Genomic DNA, 22,906 nt, shown 5'->3' on the forward strand with positions numbered 1-22,906 from the left:
AGCTGCTGAAAAAAATCCCTGAATTTCAAGTCACTATCCAAAATGCACTTAGGTTATGAAACTATATATAGTAACAATCAGATGAATAAAACTTAAGCTCAATAGGTAAAATAATTTTTAGTGTAATTATCAATAGATCAGACAGACATACAGAACTGACCTGCTGGGATGACACCTGTAGCTGTCTTGTGAGGTCATCTATCTGACGTTCAAGATCATTTGCTCTGCCTTTTTCAGAATCCAGCTGTTCTCCTTGCTTATCGTATTCCATCAAAAGGTTCTTAACACATACAAACACAAACCCATCATTTTTTACAATATACATTGCATAAGCACATTCCATACCTCAGACACTCACTGCAACATCAGAAATACCAGAATGAAATTAAAGCTATCATTCCATTACAGGCTCTGGGAGAAACCCTTTTCAGTTCACAAAATTCTAGAATAATTCAGGTTGGAAGAGACCTCAGGAGGTCTACAATCAACCTCCTGCTTAAACCAGGGTCAGTGGTGAGATTAGACCAGGTTCTCAGAGCTTTGTCCAGTCGGGTCTTTCCAAGGACTGCCTCCAAGGATGGAGATGGCACTACACCTCTGGGCAACCTGTTCCAAAGCTTGATCATCCTCATAGGGTAAAAATATTTATCCATGTATCCAGTTGGAATCTCTCAATTTAGGACTACTCTCAAAGAATCACAAAATCATTTAGGTTGGAAAAGAGCCTTAAAATCAAGTCCAACTGTAAACCTAACACTGCCAAGTCCACCACTAAACTATGTCCCTAAGCACCACGTATACACATCTTTTAAATACCTCCAGGGACGGTGAATCAACCACTTCCCTGGGAAGCCTGTGCCAATGCTTGACAACCCTTTCAGTGAAGAAATTTTTCCTCATATCCAATCTAAACCTGCCCTGGTACAACTTGAGGCAGTTTCCTCTTGTCCTATCGCTTGTTACTTGGAAGAAGAGACCAGCCCCCACCTCACTACAACCTCCTTTCAGGTAGCTGTAGAGAGTAATAAGGTCTCCCCTGAGCCTCCTCTTCTCCAGGCTAAAAAAACCCAGTTCCCTCAGCTGCTCCTCACAGGACTTGTTCTCTAGACCCTTCACCTTCATGGGAATGCCGACCAAAGAGAGATAATGACTTCCCTTGACCTACTAGCTGTACTCCTGTCAGCCCAGGATGCTGTGGCCACCTTTGGTACCAGAATGCAGTTTTCTCATTCTCAATGCACTGCCTACCAAAACCCTGAAATTCTTTTCAGCAACCACATGGTCCCCAGCTTGTATCAAGGAGTTTGCATCTGTCTTTGCTGAACTTAAAAAGGTTTCTGTCAGCCCATTCCTCACACCTGTCTAGGACTCTCTGAATGGAAGCCCTGCTCTCAAGTCTACTGACTGTTCCCAACTAGAAATAAGCTGACAACCTGATGAATGTGTACTCCATCAGCTTCTCCAGGTCATTGTTAAAAGTTAAACAGGATAGGTCCCAGCATAGACCCCTTTGGTACCCCATTTGCTACTGGCATCTAGTACAAGCCATTAATTGCTACTCTCTGAGCCCAACCATGCAACTATTTTTTTTATTTTTTAAGCACCCATTCAGTTGTTTACCCATTTAGACTGTAATGTCCTAGTGTGGATACAAGAGTACTGTGAGAGAGCATCAAAAGCCTTCCTAAAGTCAAGATAAAGTGACATCCACTGTTCTCCTTTCATCCACAAATCCAACTGTTTTATCATGGCAGGCAATCAGATTAATCAGACACCATTTACCCTTGGTGAATCGATGCTGACTGTCCCCAGTCACCTGCTTCTGCTTCATGTGCCCAGAGATGTGCTCCAAGAGGACCCGCTCCCAAGGAATTGTTAGTTTATGTCTTTATCACTTAAGGACTTTCTAACGGATCCCCAATTTAATGTGCTTTGAAGAATTCATAAGGATTTCTGTTTTGCCTCAGCAACACATTGTTTGATACATATGATACTAGATTTAAAAGGTTTAAAAATACCATCCAGAAGAAAGGAAATGCTTTCTTTCTTCTGACAGCAGCTGCACAGTTCTGTTAGTAGAACCTTACATTTCTTGATATGGGTACTCAACTGCACCAACGTAATTTCTTTTGCCAGACGTACTTGTGCAAGTAAATAGCAATATATATCCAGGCTAGGCTTCAAAAGCAAAGTGTTTTCTGACAGTTAACTGTCTTTTGTAAGTACTACTCTTACCTTATAGCTTTCAGCTCCTTGAATGACATCTTTCATTGAAGCAGACAACTGATCTTTTTCCAAACGAACCAACTCCAATTCTTCCCTCAGAGTCTGCATCTTATTACAAAGAAGTGTGTGTCATTAAAACAGAATGCCACATGCAGAATTTTCTTCGTATTAAGAAGCAGTCAGAGTACCTCTTTTCGGCTGGCATCTAATTCTTTCTTTGCTTTCACAGCAACAACCTTAATTTTATTTAGCTTCTCTCCTTTTTCTGCAGATTCTTTTTCCAGCCTTCCTAAAATAAATAAATAAGGAAGTGAAAAAATACGCCTCCCCTCTCCCCCAAGAAATGAAATGAAATTAAATTCACTTAGAACACAAATACCAGCATGACTTTGAAACAAAACAAAATATAAAGCGGGGGGGGGGGGGGTGGGGGGGGGGGTGGGGGGGATGGATGGTCAAATGTTTCATTCAGTTAAGCATTGAAATTTAATCTGAAGCTAAAACATCAAGCCACACAGGCAGCTTAGGGACAATCTTTCCCTGTTCCAGAGGCTTCCATCACAGTTAACGTTAAAAGCCGTATTCCTGTCTACTTCTACATACAGCTGTAACAACTCGGAACCTTTTTCTTTCTAATGAACTGGGATAACTGCAATGAGGCAACAGTAGTTTTGGGAAAGTGTTGCTTTCCTCTCCTCTTGGCAGCCTTAGGGATTCTTATTGACACAATTATTTCCCGTATTTAAAAAACAAAGATGAAATCCACTGCACTGTAGCCAAATGTACACAGGAAGAAAAAAACCTTAAGAAATATCAAATGATAACCAACTTAAGATTGCTAACAATATTTTAAATTCCTAATGGAAGGAATATTGTAGGAAGTTGCACTGATATCTACTTCCCCACCTTCCTTAGCTTGTAGGAAATACAGGACAATTATGCAGGGAAAGAAAAACTAACAATCCGAAAACCCCAAACTGTTTACAATAAGAGAACAGCGAGAAAGATACCAATTTTTTCTTGAAACTCTGCTGCTGAAGACTGTTGATCAGTTTTCTCAGTCAATGTCTCCATTAAATTCTGTATTATAAACAAAGATAGAAGAAGTATTACAAAAATTTCTTTGTGATATCTGTTTTTTCCCTATCAAGCCACCAGCAGATTCAGCTACAGCTGGACTGCGTCTATGTTCTTACTACCAAGAAAGTCTATAAAGACTTCGTGCAATTTCACATCAGCTTGGTAACTGAAAAACATACTTATGCTTTTAACATTCCAACCTTTTAACAGCTGCTTTCCATCCTGTCTGAGGACAAAAAAAATGGGAGACCATTAATTCTACAGCTGTCAGTTTTACATAACCATCAATTCCAGGACCTTAAGTTAGGAGCAGCTAATGCAGATCAAGCAGGAGTTTTGAGATGGAGTCATAGAAAGTTAGAGGTGAAAGATTAAGAGGTCAGTTAGTTCATCTAGTTAAATGATCGCTTTGGGGGGTATTGATAGAAGAGAGGTTCAAGTACAAACAACTTCTGTCAAAATAGCATTATGATTGGTTTTGTTTGCTTGGTTTTTTTCCTGGGGGGAGGAAGGGGATTCTGAGGTGCTGGGAAACTCAGAAACATGTGCTTTCTAGCAGGGAAACTCACTTTGAGGCCAAGAAAAAAAAAAAGAGAGAATTGAAAGTATTTTTTGAACCTTAATTCTGAAGACTTTAGAGGTTTAGTCTGTATACTTCAATAACAAAATATAACCTTTAGAGAACTCAGTTCGTCTTTCACATTTCTAAGTTCAGTTTCCTTTTGTTCCAGAATGAAATTTAAGTCGTCTTGTTTTTCCGATCCTTTTTGCTGTTCTTGTATTTGACTTTCATAAAAAGCAAGTTTTTGAGTCATCTCTTCAATATTAGCTAAAAGATCTTGATTTTCAATCCTTGTTTTTTCACTGGCATTCCTCAGCTCCTGGACATCATGTTGAAGTGCTTCTTTTTCAGATGACACTCCTTCCAATTCTTCTCTCAAGAGATCCTTTTCTTTTTCAAAATCCTGAATCAGGGATCTATGTTCTGCATATTGAGTTGCATTTTCTTCCTCTAGCCTCTCAACTTCCCGCTGCAAATGAAGAACTTTCTCCTCATTCTGTAAAGCAAGGCACTGCTGCTCTTTCATTTTTGCCAAGCATTCATTTGCAATTTGTAACAAGTTAAGAGAATCATATTCTTCATTAGAATCTGAAATGCTGGACCCCACTTGCTCAAGTAAATGGCACAGCTGAGCTCTTACAAGGGATCTGTGCATTTGTTCACTTTCAAGTAATGTTGATATATGGTCTTTTTCTGCAGTCATCATTTGTAGTTTCTTTTCTAAGTTTTCAGACTGCTCTTTCAACACTAACCAACCATCTTTTTCAGATGTAATCTTTTCCAGCTCTTCACTTAATTCATCTTTTTCCTGAATGATTTTCTTATTTTCCTCACGAAGAGTATACGCTTCAGATGAAAGTTTCTCTCTTTCACGCACCAGAGATTCAATCTGGTTTTCCAGTTGCTCTAGCGTTTGAGCATTTTCACTCTTCCTAGTTAAAGCTTTGTTCAGTCTCTCTGTTAATTCCTCCACCTTTTTCTTCAGGTCGCTATTGTGCTGGTTAGCAACATCTACTTCTTGCTGAAGTTCCTGAACTTTTCTGTGTTCTTGCTTGCACCTTTCCTGAAGGGTTTCTCTCTCTTCACCCAAGCATTTTAATTCATTTAAAATATCCTTGTTTTGATCAGTAAGAGCAATGATCTTCTCTTCCAGTTCTTTCATAGCAGTATCTTTTTGGTCGATGGAGCTTGTTATTATGTTATTCTCCTCCTGAAGACTAACAATTTTACATTTAAGTTCTTCCATCTCTAGCAGATTAGATGACATTTTTTCTGTTTCTTCCTGGAGACGATTCACAGTTTCAAGAAGAACATCCTTTTCATTGAAAGCAGCTCGGAGTTTCTGTTGCAGTTCACTGACATCAGAAGCTTGCTGTTGTCTCATTGATTCAAACTCCTGGCTGATTTTTCCAGCAGATTCCCCTAGCTCAGTCTGTAGAGTTTCCATTGTCTCTCTCAGGCTGTTGTAATTGGACACTGCTTCTTCTTTCTCCTGAGTTAGCTTTTCAAGTTGTTCTCTAAGTGCCTGTATTTCAAAAACTAATGCCATATTTTCTCTTTCAGAACCAGATAATAAAGTTTCATTTAGTTCAGAAATTTCTCTCTCATGTTGCTCCTTCAGAGCTTGAGTTTCTAACTTATGCTCTTTTACAGCGGTTTCACAGTGCTGTCTCGCTGCTTGAAGCTCCAATTTCAGTTTTTCAATTACACAACAGTAATCTTCTTTAGTAAGCTGCAATTCATTTATCTTAAAGTCCAAGTCTTCTCGCTCATGAAAGTACTCATCCTTTATGTGATGGATTTCCTCTTCCAGTTTTAGTTTAACATTACTCATGTAAGTTAACTCATCTTTTAATATGCTATGTTGGGACTGGAGCTCTTCTAAGCTATGCTCCAGGTGCCTAACCTTTTCTTCCATTTTTGCTTCTACACAAGGTTCTTGTGTATCTACAACATCTACCTTGCTTTCTACATTTTTATTTAAGACTTCTCTGTGCTGCTCCAAGTCATATTCATGCTGGTCAGCATGAGCACACATTTCATCCTTTGCATTTTTCTCTTTTATTAAGCCCTCCTCTGCCAAATTGTGCTGTAACTGATTTATCTGATTTTGCTTTTCTTCATTTTCTTTAGATGATATTTCAAGCTGATGCATCAATTCTGACACCTCTTCCTGATGGGCAATTTTTAATTTTTTAAGTTCTTCATTCAGATTATTGATTTCATTATAGTAACACTGAGAGTTGCTTTTAATAGTTTCTTGCAGATTCGTCACTTCTTTGTTTTTGTCTTCATTCACAGTTTCCAACTGCTTGCTCAGACACAAAATTTGCTCCTCATAAGAAGATTTAATTCTTTGAACATCATCTTGTAATCTTTTAACTTCTTTTTGACTATCACTATGACATTCAATCTGTTCCACCAGCCCCATTTGTTTCTTCACTTGTTCCTCTAATTCTGTTTTCAGCTTTGTTAAGTCCTCATTGTGTTTGCATTGTGCATTTGCTAATTCACTCTTCAGAGCTTTTATTTCTTTTAGAGAGTCAATACTTGATTGCTCCAGTTGCTTCTGCAATTCTTCTGTCTTAGCCACTGCAGCCTAAAGAAACATGCAAGTTATTAAATACTGGTAACTTAGCACACAGAATTTCCAAACAAACCCTTTACAATAATGAATAAGAAGATTTAGGAGCCCTTAGTTTTAAAAATTGCTATAATTATTTAAAAATATCTAACTATGTTAGGACAATTCAATTCAGAAGACACTGCAGAGAGTACAAAAACGTTTTCAGAATAAGAAAGGAAAACTAAGTCTTAAATCATGTTTACCAGCGTAATTTCACAAAATGGTCATGACAGATTTCAGCTTTAGCAACTATTCTGATAATGTATTAAAGACCAAATTACTTTTAGTGCATCAAATTCAAGTATCTGGAATATAACAATGTTCATCAATTGCAATCAATTAACTCTTCATTTTATTATTAATTGAGATTACTGACATAATTTAGAGGCCTTGGCTGACAGGCTCCTTCCTATGAATATCTGAATGTAAACCTCATATTTCCCATGGAAAGAACTGACTGATTGAAGCCATCGCATATGTAGGCTACTAATGCACAGACTGAATTCTTTTTGAACAGCTGTGGATGTAGTCAGTGCATATAAGAATTTTGTATTTATTGTCAGGCCTAGAAAAACTATAAATCAGGGGGTACAGAGAAAATATGCTTTAACATATGAAGCCTTTAGATTTTTTTTTTTAAGGTACAACAGAACACAGGTAAGTGAAGGAAAAGATTAAAATGAAAGTGAAATATGCAACAAGGAAAACCAGAACACAAAGGTAAACGTAGTTCTGAAATATTTTAGTAATGTTCTATTGCTCATTTCAGTACCTCTGCTTCTTGCTTTCTTTGAATATTTTCTTTTTTCAGAGCTACGCACTGCTGCTGACTTTCAGCTTTTTCCAGAAGTACAACATCCAGTCTTTCTGTGAGAGCCTAATTTTAAGGGAAAAAGATCACTGAAAGAAGGGTTTCTTAACAATGGAAGCATGAACAATTTTTGCAGACCGTAGGAAATCACATATTGGTCATGACTTTTTTGGTCACTTAAACAGAACAGTCTGATTTTGAAAATTACTTTCAACCCAAATATGAGATATGGAATAGGAAGACTAAAACAATGATGCTGAGTAATAGGTTCTGTTCAAAATCATATTTCTGATCAGCTGTTTTTTTATCACCAGGTGGGGGAGAGAGCTCCCCTTCTGTAGAAAAGAAATCTCCATCCAAATTATTAAAAACAAGTTTCCAGTTGATAAATTCCTCCTCACTACCAACCTTCACTTTCATATGCTGTCTGTGACCCTTACTTTGAGAAAGACAAATGTTCTTGCCACTTAAAAAAAATTCCAGTTACTTTCCTAAAAGTATTTCTTGTGACATGCAACTTTAATTATGTGTTTCTGATCTCATCAAATGACTGTCTCAGAAGTCTTCTAAATGGCTGAAGTCTTCCCACAGTGGTCATTCTAAAATAAACAAAAGCCTGTCTAACCAACTACACAAGGAAAAAGCCTTGCTGAGGAAATTGTACTATTCTCTACTATTCCTCACAGAACTGGTAGTGTTTTCTGAAAAGTGGACTAAGGATGTGGGGGGAGGAGGAAAAAACAGGTTTTAAAAAGTGTCTTGAATTCCTGAAAATTGATTACATTCAATTCGAATAACAGTTTTAAAGCTATTTACTATTTACCACAAATTATTTCTGTAGATTTATTTCAGCTAACATTATGTCATAAATTAGAAACCCATTTCGTACTCCTACCTGAATAATATCATCAGCTCCTCCAGTAGCTGCTTTAGATCTGAGTTCTTCAATCTCTTTCTCCAGTTCTTAAAAAAAAAGAAGTATAGAAATTTCACAGCATAAATTGATGCTCCATCACAGTAGCAAATTACTAGTAAATCCAGTGCATAACAACACTCCTATTCAAATCAGAGATGTCTTTTACTTCATCAGTTTTGTTTTGTTACTGAGTGATATAAAGGGCTATTGGAAAGAGAACAAACATTCAGTACTACTTCTCCAGCCCTGACATGTAGCATGGTTTCCTGAGGAAGCAAAGCTTCCTTGTTTGGGTGGAGCAACAACAGATAGATAGAAGTTTTTTTGATGATTGTCTTACCTTCTATTTCATGATCAATTTAAGCCAGAGAAAAGATAATTCAGTTCCTACTGGTTCTCTAAAAATAGGCAGCAGGTAGAAGAACAAGATCTTATGAATAACCCCACTGAGTAAAAGCCTAGTATAGCCCATCCCTATCCTTATTGTTTCACAGGGCAGCTACCAGCAGGCAGCATAACTGTAACTCCGAACAAGGGGAAGTGACACCAGTCCAAGTACTGGGCCACTGCAGGAAAAGGGACAGCAGAGAGGAGAGGGACAGCACATGACAGCACAGATTTACACAGGATACTTTTAGGTGGTTAACACAGTATTTTGTTTGGTATATTTTATGATTTCTTGTTAAAGCAGCAAATGATCAAATATAAAATAGCTATTTTAAAGACGCCACTATACTCTACAACAGTACTAATTATGCAAAATCTATCAGAGACACTCCCCCTCCCACCTGCTTCCTGAAAAGCAACAGGTATCCCTGCAACTGATAAGGGGAACAGACAATGACAAGTCCCACTTCAACTCTTGCACAAGCTACATTATTCCATCCTGCCACTCTGCCAGGTCAAAATTAATGTAACACCTGACAAAAGCAACGCTTCTTTTTCTTCCCTCCCTTGCTCTAAGGACTTCAGTCCTTATGCTCCCACAACAAATAGTAAAATCGCAGAAAAAAAATCGAGGATATTTGCCTAGAACTTAAATCTACCTAGCAAAAATATGCAGTGATATCAGGAAAAGTCAGATAGTACCAAGCATTAAGTCAGAAATTGTTCTCTTTCCAGTAAGGTACCTGTACATCTTGACTTCACTTTCTGTATAAGCATCACTTGCTTTTTTGCAAACTTGATGAGATCTTCTTTGGGCAATGTGTCCAGCTGTAAAAAAATACATATTACAGAAACCAGCTTCCTCTAACCCAGAGGTAAACAGAAAAAAAGGATATTTTAGCATATGACTTCCAAGAAGCTAAATTTTAGGGCAAGAAACTGTCTTACCACACGTGCAAGAACAATAACAGTCCAAGTTACTGCTGTTCTGTTATCCAATTCTGTTACTTCAGGTGCAATAACAGAAACTACTCCTAATTCTGTACTTTACCAAAATCATTCTAGAGCACACAACTGGGCAGCATCAGTTAGAAAGGAAAAGTTGGTTGGGAAGGGTTACAATTCAGTAATACAAGTTGAACAATGTTTTGAAACTAGCATACTGACCTAACATTGACATTACTTAAGTTTACTTCCCACATATGCAAAGAAGTCTGTGTACATTATGAAACAGACCACTGCCAGAACTAGATGCTACTAGATTTTATCAAGTATTATAACAGGAAGTGAACATACCAATAAGAGACTTTTTTTTTTCCCCACGTTTTCCAAAACACCTTAGTCTACTGTTTGTGAATCAATTTTTCAAGAAATCTAGAAGACAGGAAACTGTTTAAAAATACCTTTATGTCTTCCTATAGCTTAGGAATGCTAAGCTGTAACTTGCATGCTAAGCTGTAACCCTTTCAACTACTGCTATCCAAATAAATTAGATTTGTGAGGTCTGATTACCTTTGATTTGCCTGATCCTGGCGTGACAGAAGATGCCACCACCTCTTGCCCAGCATCTTGTACCTACAATAAAATAAAGCACAGTCTGCAATAACTGAACTTTTTAATTTAGGCTACCGAAGGAACTAACGGAAAGTTTGCAAACACTGAGAATAACTGAATATACTGGGAGCTCAAGAAAAAAATCAGAAATATTTTTGTAGAACTAGTCAGAAAGATCATGGGGGGGGGGCGGGGTGGGGAGTAAATCGATAGAGGTCTATTGTGATTAGTCCAATACAACAGCAGAATAGAAAACCCCTGATTTCCAAACCAGTATGATCTTATGATTCCACTACTGAACTGGGATCTAGAATTGATACAGTACTGAAAAATCATTTTATTTACAAGAGGTTACAAAGGTGTGACTCACTATCTTGTTCTTAAAAGACTCATTAAAAAAAAGGCATGAACAAAAAAACCTTGTAGAGTAGCAGTTAAATCAAACTTTGGGAACTTTTGAACCACACATACCCCTCAACTTTTTTTTCTTTCTTTCTTAAACACACTGGTTATCATTAAAATTGTCAGCCTAACAAATGTATTTGAAAAGAGTCTGTGAAGCCAGGGACCTTTCGAACAAAATATAACACTCCCTCACTTTTTTTTTTTTTTTTTAACACACTGATTAGCACTAAAAGTGCTGGCCTGACAAATATACTTCAAAAAAACTGCAGATTCTGGGCTCTCTATTCCTAACATCCGTGCATAATGCCTTCTACTGTAAACTTCCACAGATCTAATCTGGGAGACTCTATGTTACTTTGCACTGGTTTATATGAGATATGGTTACCTATACTTGGAAACATGAGGAAACATACATAACTAAGATGGGGCAAAGGAAAATGGAACAGACACTTCCAATATCTTAAGGGTAGCATTTCCAAGCTTTGACGTTTACCTGCTTTTTCCTTCATACTATTGTGTGTGTGCGTCTGTGTATAAAAGTGGAGTTGTACATATAAATATTTGTATTTTTATATATCTACATGTGTGTATATACACGTGCCTTCATTTTAATTTTGCTACTCTCTTTATTCTGACAAAAACCCCCTTATAATAGAAACTAAGGAAAAACCAAACTGGATCTAAGCACTACAAGAATGAAGAATCACTGACTAACACCAACTAACATTTAGAGAGAACAGCTGATACAGATAACAAGAAAGGCCATCATTAGAAATATGAGTTCAAGTACGGACCAAGGACAGAGGCGGTTACAGTTATCTCCCTCTGCACCACATGGGCTAGAGGGTTTTTTTGAGATGGCAACAGCGAACTTTTAGAAAATAATGTGCCCATTAAACATAAATACAGCATTTTTTTAAAAAAAAAGCTATGAAGTTTAAGTTTCAGATTTTCTTGGTACACAAAACTTTGTCAACATTTACATTCTTAATATTTCAGCACTGCAATTAGCAAAACACTGTCACTACAGGCAGCATGCTTACACAGTATAATTAAGTACAACAAATTGTATGTACTGTTTAGAAAATGAGAGCACATATCTCTCTATACTACAGCAAGGTCAGATGAATCTACACATTACTTTTACTCTCCTTTAGGCTAATATGCACAGAGGCAGAACCACGTGTCATGTGAGACGATGCATTCAGTTTTGCTCTTCTGGTAACAGAAACCACAAGCAGCTCGTGCAGAGGGCTTCACATGTTTGAATTAGAAGAACGACAAGGAAGATGGTTACTCAAAAACCCTAAACTTTTCATTGGTTAGGTGCATCCGAGCTGTGAGCCAGCAGATAGTAAGTAGGCTTCCACGCACAACACTGAATCCCACAGGGATCCCTCCGTTATTCAAGGAGGAAATCTCAAAGGAGGAAGTCTCAAAGGCGCAGGAGCAGGCCGTCCCCCTGTGCCGCAAGTTGAGCAGGCGGGGGAGAAGACCGGCCTGGCTGAACAGAGAGCTTTGTCTAGAACTCAGGAAAAAAAGGAGAGCCTACCGCCTTTGGAAGAAGGGGCAGGCGACTCAGGGGGACTACAAGGATGTTGTGAGGATATGCAGGGAGAAGATCAGAAAGGCAAAGGCCCAGCTGGAACTTAAACTGGCCACCACCGTTAAAGACAACAATAAAAGTTTTTACAAATATATCAGTGACAAAAGGCGGGCCAGGGAGAATCTCCGTCCTTTGTTGGATGCAGAAGGTAACGTTGCCACGAAGGATGAGGAGAAGGCAGAGGTACTTAATGCCTTCTTTGCCTCAGTCTTTAATAGTCAGACTGGTCATCCTCGGGGTTTTCAGGCCCCTGAGATGGGAGATGGAGATAGGATGCAGAGTGAAGTCCCAGTTGTCAAAGAGGTGGCAGGCACTGACCTGCTCCTCCACCTGGATGCGCACAAGTCCATGGGCCCAGATGGGATCCACCTGAGGATACTGAGGGAGCTGGCAGAGGAGCTTGCCAAGCCACTTTCCATCATTTATCAGCAGTCCTGGTCAACCGGGGAGGTCCCAGATGACTGGAAGTTAGCAAATGTGACGCCCCTCTACAAGAAGGGTCGGAAGGAGGATCTGGGGAACTACAGGCCTGTCAGCCTGACCTCGGTGCTGAGGAAGGTCATGGAGCAGATCATCTTGAGTGCCATTATGCGGCACGTGCGGGATAACGGGGGGATCAGGCTCAGCCAGCATGGGTTTATGAAAGGGAGGTCCTGCTTCACTAACCTGGTCTCCTTCTATGAGAAGGTGACCCGCGTAGTGGATGAGGGGAAGGCGGTGGATGTTGTCTACTTGGACTTTAGTAAGGCCTTTGACACTGTCTCCCACAGCATTCTGCTGGAGAAGCTGGCTGCTCACAGCTTGGATAAGTGCACTCTGCGCTGGGTTAAAAACTGGCTGGACGGCCGAGCCCAGAGAGTGGTGGTGAATGGAGTCAAATCCAGTTGGCGGCCGGTCACGAGTGGTGTTCCCCAGGGCTCAGTACTGGGGCTGGTCCTGTTCGATATCTTTATTCATGATCTGGACGAGGGGATTGAATGCACCCTCAGTAAGTTTGCAGATGACACCAAGTTGGGTGGAAGTGCCAATCTGCTGGAGGGTAGAAAGGCCCTACAGAGGGACCTGGACAGGCTGGATTGTTGGGCCAGGACCAACTGTATGTGATTCAACAAAGCTAAGTGCCGGGTCCTGCACTTGGGTCACAACAACCCCATGCAACGCTACAGGCTGGGGGAGGAGTGGCTGGAGAGCTGCCCAAAGGAAAAGGACCTGGGGCTGTTGGTTGACAGCCGCCTGAACGTGAGCCAGCAGTGTGCTTAGGTGGCCAAGAAGGCCAATGGCATCCTGGCTTGTATCACAAATAGTGTGGTCAGCAGGACCAGGGAGGTGATAGTGCCCCTGTACTCAGCACTGGTGAGGCTGCACTTTGAGTACTGTGTCCAGTTTTGGGCCCCTCACTACAAGAAGGACATCGAGGTGCTGGAGCGTGTCCAGAGTAGGGCAACGAAGTTGGTGAAGGGTCTGGAGCACAAGTCTTATGAGGAGTGGCTGAGGGAACTGGGGTTTAGTCTGGAGAAGAGCAGGCTGAGGGGAGACCTTATTGCTCTCTACAACTACCTGAAAAGAGGCTGTAGCGAAGTGGGGGTCGGTCTCTTCTCCCTAGTAACGAGTGATAGAACGAGAGGAAATGGCCTCAAGCTGCGCCAGGGGAGGTTTAGGTTAGATATTAGGAAAAACTTCTTCACCGAAAGGGTGGTCAAACATTGGAACAGGCTGCCCAGGGAAGTGGTTGAATCTCCATCCCTGGAGGTGTTTAAAGAACGGATAGATATGGTGCTTGAAGACATGGTATAGATGGACTTGGCAGTGATAGGTTAATGGTTGGACTTGATGATCTTAAGGGTCTTTTCCAACCTTGACGATTCTATGATTCTACGATTCTCAAGTTTCTGTTCCACCATTCTGAAAACAGGGTATGCTTCCATACCTCACTGACATATATATATACACATACACACACACTTATTTTAAAGCCTACTTTATGTACACTAAGGTGCTTCCAGGCCACAGTTTAGCATGTTCTGTGTACTTTAATTGCCATCTATCCCTTACTTTTGCAAAGCTAAACACATTCTTAGAAAGCCTAACCGATGTATAAATGCAATATATCAATCTTTGATGTGAACTGTGGGAGTAATGACCATTATGAACAGTGATTTTCCGAGCAGCGTGCAACTTTCAGACATCGCCGACTGTAATCACACCAAGTCGCATCAAAACACATTTTGAGTTGCGATCGCTTCAGCAGAGGCACAGTTAGAACGTGCACAGCTCAGAAACTACCAGGAAAGCCGATTTCATGTATGAGTTTTAAACTCTTCAGCGTTGCCTTTGGCTTTGCCTTGGTGGTTATGAAAGCTACACTAGATACATACACTTCAGTGATTTTGTTTGCTTGTGTTGGTAGGTGTTTCATAGCTGGAGTACTGTTAACACATCAGGTCACCTCAGCAGAAAAGGAATGCTTGTTCACTCGTGGGTACTTTTAAAGAGTAACCACTCAACGCGTTCACTGTATGTTGAGCCAGCACCGGCTGACCTCCCCCAGCCCGAGCAAACAGGCTGACATCCCCACCTAGCAGGAGCAGGAAGCAACCTGAAGCCCGCACCGGCGCTCACAACGCCGCAGGGCAGGGCCAGAGCGCCCATTCCCACCCTCACCCCCGGCCCAGCCCCGGCGAGACTGCACCGCCCCCGGGGGCGGGCGGGGGAGGAGGCGAAGGGGCGCGCAGCGGCCCCGCGGCTGGCCCCGGTCAGCAGCCGGCGGCGGGCCCTGAGGCGAGCGGCGCCGCCCGCCAGGCGCGGCCGCCCCGGCGGCTGGCGGCAGCCGCCCGCCAACGGCCGCTGGAGGCGCGCGGAGGGGCTGCGCGCGGAGGGGGAGAGGGTGCGCAACTCCCCCCGCCCCGCCCCCGCCCCGCGTCCGGCAGCCCAAGGTCACGCGCGCGCCCCCCCTCCCTCCCGCCCGCCCCCGGCAACGGATCCCGTCCCCGACGGCTCCCCTCCTCCCCGGCCGCCCCGTTACCTCCATGGCGGGGCCGGCGGGCTGCAGGGGCGGGGAGATCGCGGCGCCGCAGCCGCTGTCAGCGCCGCTACATCCTCCCCGACCCACTTCCGCCTCCGTCATCCCCGCACGCCGGTAACGCAGCGCGGCTGAGGGTGAGACAACGTTCGTCACCTGAGCCCCGCCCCCTGGGGGGCCGCCCCCGGCCCCGCCCCCTGGCACGCGGCGCTGGCCGTTGAACGCCTCAGGCGCGCGGAGGAGCGGGGGCCGTGCGGGAAGGGCGGGCGACAGTACCGCCCGGCCAAGCCCCGGCGCCTGGCGGGGTTTGTGCTGCGCCTGGGCTGCTTCGGCGGCAAAACCGACCTGAGGGGTGGCGTAAGGCAGGAGGTGCGGGTAGCGCTGCCAGCCGGGCGCTCTCCGTCTAATAAAAACGACACAGGGGAAGGGGTACGGCTGCAACACGGCTGCACCCCACCGGTTCCTATTGCTGAAGGGCTCCTCAGGGGTACGCTCTGCTGCGAGGGCTCATTAGGGTGCGGGAGCCTGTTATTAGGCAAGTCTGTCCCTCACTGTCACCGTAAGGAGAGTATGAAGTGAACAGCTATGTGCTCAGGCAGGTACTTAAGGATTTAGCATCCTGTTTTTGACACCTCGATAGAAGCACAGAGTGATTAAGTTATTTATCAAACGTCGGATGTGAAGGACTGTGCCACAGCAAATAGCAGAAGCTAGGTATTATGGCTTGTAGTTCGGTTTTTTTTCATTAAGAGTCATTTTTGTGGCCATTTGGGTAGGTGTTTGAGGGGAGCAATACCTACTTTAAAGTGCACACATTTTTGATTGTAATCATGCATGCACTTTGATAGTGCCTGGAATTATTTTTGACATTTTGTGATAATTAATTGATTTTTAATGAGAAGTTGCCTGGGAGAAACAATCTAGGCATGTTATTCTATTCACAGTTCACCAGATAAATATTGAATATCACTGAATTAATTATGGTGTCATGAGAGAGTATCTATTATTTTATTAAAAAAAGAGTCATATTAGTCAAAATGCTGCTCTTGGAAGAAGAATGCGCATTTTCCCAAGTCTGCTTATTGTCATTCTTCTTTTAAAATTAAAATGACAAATAGTGACAAAAGGCAGAGAAGTTCTTCACATGTACCTCAGAAATTATTTTCTTGTGTGTTTTTTTTTTTCCCCTAATGCATTCACTGTACATTATATATATTTATTGTATATTGTAATATATGCAGGTACACAACTGCAGCAGGAGCATATGGTTCCATGCTTTCACAGAGGTTGCTGGCAAGGAACAGATCTCGCTAACCAAATTGCAAGAAGCTGTTTTTCCATCACTTCTATTCTTATACTCTTTAGAAGCCCTACAGGGCACTAAACATTAAATCTTTCTCTCCCCATCCACCCTGGGAGACTTTGAACTGGGTACCTACACCTGCACTGCCATGGTATAACATGGGGGTTTCACACAACTTCAAGAATTTTCTAGATACAGTCCTTCCAAAACTATCCTGTGGCAAAAGTTTTTGACCCTGAACTATGCCATACTGCACTGCTTTGTCCTTCCAGGTCAGTCTCCGATTGAAGTTGGACGTCTGGAGAGAGCACTGTAGGAAAGCTCACCGTCTTTTTTGGAAAACCCCAGAGAAAACAATGTTTCATGTAAGTTTGTTCTTTCCTCCTATCCCCAGAAAATACATATTATGATTCAACTCATGGGTAATCTCATGACTTAGCCTATGAGGAAATTGATTTTGGAGATCATCCAAGACAGACACACGAAGGATTTTCAGAAGTGTTTGTACTGAAGACAGCGAACTACCGGCTCACTCATCGCCGGCTTTCTGAAACGGATTCTGGCTAGAGAGCATTCGGCCCCTGATATAGTTCCCTGCTCCTGTGAGCTATGTATTTGGCAGAGACAGGCCAATTCTCCCCTCCCGCCCCCCTCCATTTTGTGCAACAGAATTTAGGTATATTTTACAACTGAGATTGTCTTGACAGTCTCTCATTCTGGTCTTGAATCGCAACAGCAATTGCGAAGCATCCTGGTTAGGGAATGGTAGAAGAATTAAAAAAGTTTCTAGAATAAATAGAAGAAAAAAAGATTGAGGATTTTGAGTTTTGATTGTTTCAACTTGTTACGATAAAGTACAAGATGCTCCATGTTTTGTGGGAAAAAATGTTGATTCGTACCTGCAATAGTCTTACATAATTTTCTTAAACAGTTTATGATTGTATGTCTTACCTATCCGGAAGGAGCCACTAAATTGATATATATTGCATGCAGCTAATCTGAGACAAGATAAGTGGGAAAAACAAGGATAATTTATATGCTCCATATATTCTATGATTTCATTATCTTTGTAAAAGATAATTAGTTCATCTTTTTAAATAACATTGTTTATGTAAAACAAGATTGCAAAGATATTTATGAGATGTGTTGGAACAGAGCAAAACAAACTAAATCCTGCTTTTGTTGAGAAGCCAAGTCCCACAGGGCTGTGATTAGCCCTTACATCAAGGCAGGGTACAAATGCTTGTTCACTGTCATTGAAATTATTCGACCTGCATGAATTTTCTGAAAGGGCACAGAATGAGAAAATTACTGTAATTTTGCAACTGTGGAATTTGTTTCCAGCATACAAGAGCTGATGCTTTAAATACTTGCCACTGTAGAATCTGCCTTTCCAACAGGTTCTGAAGATGACAAACTCTTTTGTTTGTGAACCGTGCTGGGCCAGTCAGCATTCTTGCTTTGAGCTACTTTTATAGCTTTTCTACATGCCAAATTAGTCTAAAGGAAGGCAGGGTATGAATTTAGAGTATGTTAACTATTCTTCTTTGGAAACTTAAAGTATTCTCCCTGCCCCATGCAAATGAACTGTAAATTCTTTGGCTGACTGTGGCCATTTTGTTGGGTTGGGTTCAGGTTCAGTAGGTTCCCACTGGAGTGGAATGATAGAAGCTACAGGTACAGTGAAAATGTTAAGAAAGTGTAAAAGTGGAGGCTAATCTGAATGTTTATATGAGTAAATAAGATGCAAGGGCAGTAGCATCCTTTGTATTTATCTCAAAACTACTTTGTATGTGAAGGATTTGTTTAGGTATTAAAAAAAGAAATTGTATACGTAGTCCTTAATTCTGGTCTTAAATTGCAATAGGAAACTGAAAGGTAAGAAATTTGGTGTTCTATTACTCATCTGCAAAGCCCACCGAGCCTGTTGGAAGATTAGCGGGAAACTGAAACAAGGAAACTAACATTTTGTTTGAGCACTTAGGGTTGGGTCTGGCTATAAAAGACTGTTCCATTGTTAACAGGACATGAAAGCCCTTTTAACTGCACACAGAGATAGTAGCAAATATAGATGAGTGAGGGTTATTGGCACACTAACAAGTTACTGTGAATCAAGAGGCCCAATTTTAACAATTAAAAAACAAAAAATTAGTTACCTTCATTTGTAGATGTCTAACCTAAGACTCTACCTATACCTATATTGCCTGTACCAGAGCAGGACCCAGTGTGGCTTGCTTTTCACATAATCTTTCTGTCTCCATGGTCATGGTAGATCGCTATAATTCAACTATGGACCTTCACACAGTCCTAACGGCAGTCTGAGCTCACATTGCTGATAAATACCAACTGCCCTTGCAGCAGGCTATGTCGAAGCCCTTCTGCAAAATAATCTATGAGTAGTTTGCCTCTTCAACATTAATCATGGGACATTGCTGCATGACAACATTCCTGGTCCACCTACGCAGTGCCTAAGTCTGTGCTTGGTCTGGAGGGCAGGCAGAGCCTTGTCATCCAGCCTAAGCCCATGGCTTTTAGTCTGGCAGCACAGTTTGGTTGCATCCCATGAGTATGAAGGGCTTAACTTTCTCTCTCAATGTGCCTCTAGGCTCACCTTCAGCCTACACTGAGACGGGGCTTGCATCACACATTGAGGACGTGAGGGAAATGGAAGCTTCAGTCCAGGCTTAAAATATAATGTTAATGCACCTCTGGAAAATTCCAGAATTAATAATTAACCTTGTTGTAAAGATAAGGCTATTTGTGAACATGTTGTCATAAATCATTATAAAAAAATATAATGTATATATTATAGGATAGGATATCCATATCCTGTATGCATAGGACAAATTAAATAAAAACTACTTCCTGTCCACGGTTTGTTTCCTGACTGGAGAAACAGTGATTTTCAATCCAAACATGAAGCAGTCCATCTACAGTAAAATTAGTGCAAAAAAAAGCAGTGTCCTTCTGTCTTTGAATGCTAGCTAAGAAGACAGAACAGCTCCCTTCTCTGTCCCTTTAATTTTCTGAAGCTCAGTGCTTCTTCCATTCTGTGTCGTAAAGGGTTGCATTCCCTGTGAAAGTAAAATGGCTCCTCTAGTTGCTATCAACAATTGAGCTAAAGGATGATCATGACTACCTTAGAATTAATACAGCAGTTCCTATTAAAAAGTCTGTATCAAAGCAGGAATTCATTCCTGCGGGAGGATTTGTTTTGGTAGTTTTAATGCAGAGCTACAAAACAGAACCATGTAAGCGGTTAACGTGTATTAATCAACACTGATTGTCAAACATCTGTTAGAGGTGAATAACAAAGTTTCTCCACTATCGAAACTCTGCAGGTACACTTTCTTATAAAAGAAGACACAAGCAGCATTGAAGAAGTGGCTGTGGGATTGCATTAGCTAAACTGACACGTCCTTTTTAAACTGACATAGAAGTTGCACCTGTGTAAGAAGGTTAGTAAAATCATGCATCTAGATAACTGGATGAAAATAAAGCGTAGGTGTATATTCAGGGTGTATGTCTAACAGAGCTTTGTATGGAGCTCTATCACCATAGTAAACAGAGTCACTTGTTTGCACCAGAAGCTTGACAATAGTTTAAATTGATTTGAAATAATTTAGCTGACCATGTACAATCTCCTTCTCCAGGTGCTCCTTGATTTACAGTGTCTTATGTAAAAATAAGTTAAACCTCTTACTGACTTACGTTGGTATTAGTAAACAATCTCTGTATACAAACACATCATTTAAAGCTCTTCTGTACATAACAACTGACAAACCTAAAGATATGTAAGTTAAAGGCGCTCTAGATGTAGGCACCCTCCAGTCGTCTACCCAGAAGCACGTACACATCTCTGTTGACATACTGTCATAATAGACACCAAAGCACAGTAGTTTCCAGGCCCACTGGGGGATGCATACAGCCTATTAACCCCTTTCCCAAACTTTCCTGGTAACTACAGATCCAATCATTTTCACTGGTAACAATTCACTGTTCCCTGTAGTTTTACACTGGTATAATTAATAACATTTTGCAAATTATGACTGAATCCACAGGTTGATCTCTCTCAGCTGTGGTGGCTTGAGAGGGCATAAAAAGCAGAAACATCCCACTTTTCTATCCCCCTGCCAGCTATATTTTGTCATAAAGGTTAACATTTCTGTCTTTGAATATATATAAGGGTAATATCAATAGGATAAGAAAAGCCAGTTTTTATGTAACCACACATCCAGTGTTTGTTTCACCCCTTTTTTCTAGGATTGCACTCTGACCTGTGTTACTTTTTATCTGTGTTTCAGAGCAGCTGAATTGCAGCTGGGTGAAGACTTACCTAAGGAAGTGAGAGCAAAGGTGACTTTTCCAATGTGATACGAGCCCCTTATTATATGGTGCCTCTGTCCTTGCAGTGGCTGTGCAGCTCCCTTTCAGATCAGACTTCAGCCACCGTCAGCATTTTGTACTTCTGATAGATTCAGAGATTTCAAAGGAGGAACAGATAGGTCATCTGTGCGACCTTTTGTACAGCACCGCTCGTGAAATGTCACCAAGCTACTGCGTTAACCATGTTTTCCATTTACTGATGGCTCTTACGACACTGAATGAGGATTAGATTGGCAGACTGAGCTGGCTCATGTGGTTTCATGGAGCGACCCAAGAGGATGGAAATATGCCAGAGAGCACGCAACACCTTTTCCTCATACTGGCAATAGTAAGATAGCAAATCAAGTTAATCAAAAAACAAATGAGTAGAAAGTTCCCCAGGCTGATATTTAGCCTTGCTGTGATGAACAGCAGCACCTCTGCCAGATGATGTTTTTCATCAGGTAGTCAATTTACTGAGACATCTTTTATTGGTGGGCAGGAATCTCTGTTAGCCTAAAGCCCTTCAATTGCCTACATTTGCACTAATGTAGCAAACACATGCTTCAGGTTTCAGTGTTTCCTGCATTTTTGTGGGAAACTCGGTGGGCCAGGAACTGACAATGTAGCTTCTACATTTAACAGGAAGCTTTTCGTTTGTTTTCAAACTCGACGCAAGATATCGCTGCCCTTTAGAGAACTGCATTTTTTTTAGATATTTGGATTAAATCGGTAGCCTGAAATGGACTGTGCATGTTGACAGCTGCTCCTATTACTAAATCCTTGGTGCTCTCCACAGGCCAAAGAGAAAATACCTCCAGCAAACATTTTCTGTGTTAAAGTAGACTAAACTAGACTAAATGAGACTAAGACAGTATTTTCTTCCAGCTGCTGTCATCTGCTGTTTTCCCTCTGACGTTCAGAGTGCAAACCCAGTTAAGCAGGAACTCTTTGGAGCCTTTTTTGTGTGCCAACCTCAATGGTGGCACTTTAAAACCCAAACGGGATTGTTAACAGTTGTCTATAATAAAGTGGGCTATGAATCGCTTTAGTTAATTTCCCACAAGCTCAAAGCATGGCTATAGTGCTGGTACTAATGCTAAAGCAGAACTGGTCTTTAATTGGTAGTATCGACCAGACCCTATTGCAACTAAGAGCACTCAACGGGATGTTTGTATATTCAGTTAACAGGAGAAGAGTGCAGAAAAGGAGGAGATAATAACATGATCCGTCTCATGAACACTTTTACAACAGTGGAGAAGAGGGAGACAGTATATGCAGTGCTGACTCTTGACCTGGTTCATACCAACTTTCAGAATCCTCCAAATGTTAACAGAAGATTATGCTATCCATTTCAAAAGGTAACAGTGAGAAAAGCTTCTTGTCTTGATGCAGTAGGGACTACTGCCTCCACAGCTGGATTGTAGATAAATGCCTCTATGTAGCCCGTTAGCAAGCTTTATCAAAGGAAGTAATGGGTGTTCAGTGTTTTGGGAAATGTTGTCTTCATCTCAATGGCATTTATGATGCCCAGCTTAAAACAAGAGAAAAAGAAAATGATTCCACTTTGTGCATTTCTGTTGCTCAGTTTATACCTGACCACCTTTAAATTTGTTTATTGTTATTTATTGATTAATGTTCTTACAACATGTGAATAACATATAATGCCCACACCTGTTGCAGTCTTTTAACACCTTTTTTCCTATTGGTTCATAATTTCTATTAGAGATTGATTTGAAAATGTCAGCAATATCAATCAGAGTTTTACAAAGACAAAAACTCAAAGCATGTCTGAAATATTTTTGTTAATGCTGAAAGTTACTGGGAGGGATGAATAAGAAGTATCCTGTGGGATTATTTTCTTCAGGGAGACCAACCTCAACCTAAACTTCCACATAATTTAGGCACTCATGGTAATGGAAAATCAGTGGTGTGTGAAAGAGAGATATCGAAATCTTAGGGACACAGGCATTTTGTGAAGGAAAAGCAAAATATATAAAATGGAAAAGGCTGAAGATCATCAAGAGTAATTCACATTGCTAATAA

General features: G+C 41.2%; 1 protein-coding gene across 4 annotated transcripts in view; it reads right to left on the reverse strand.

Moving 5' to 3' along the window:
• GCC2 (GRIP and coiled-coil domain containing 2) overlaps positions 1-15,297 on the reverse strand; it is a gene marked incomplete at its 5' end in the record, with an annotated part of 34,662 nt that extends 19,365 nt beyond the window's left edge. For 2 of the 4 annotated variants that reach the window (XM_082337780.1, XM_082337781.1), the window contains 10 exons: positions 161-280; positions 2,236-2,334; positions 2,415-2,515; positions 3,237-3,306; positions 3,981-6,467; positions 7,267-7,371; positions 8,201-8,268; positions 9,352-9,436; positions 10,121-10,183; positions 15,196-15,276. In XM_082337780.1, the coding sequence (XP_082193906.1) occupies positions 161-280; positions 2,236-2,334; positions 2,415-2,515; positions 3,237-3,306; positions 3,981-6,467; positions 7,267-7,371; positions 8,201-8,268; positions 9,352-9,436; positions 10,121-10,183; positions 15,196-15,201 (3,204 nt within the window). Of the gene's footprint in view, positions 1-160; positions 281-2,235; positions 2,335-2,414; positions 2,516-3,236; positions 3,307-3,980; positions 6,468-7,266; positions 7,372-8,200; positions 8,269-9,351; positions 9,437-10,120; positions 10,184-15,195 lie in introns of all 4 variants that reach the window. The other 2 variants (XM_082337778.1, XM_082337779.1) reach the window with 2 other exon arrangements.
• Between the last annotated feature and the right edge of the window lie 7,609 nt (positions 15,298-22,906).

This window comes from Platalea leucorodia, assembly GCF_965183815.1.
Source record: "Platalea leucorodia genome assembly, chromosome: 2".
Lineage (NCBI taxonomy): Eukaryota > Metazoa > Chordata > Aves > Pelecaniformes > Threskiornithidae > Platalea > Platalea leucorodia.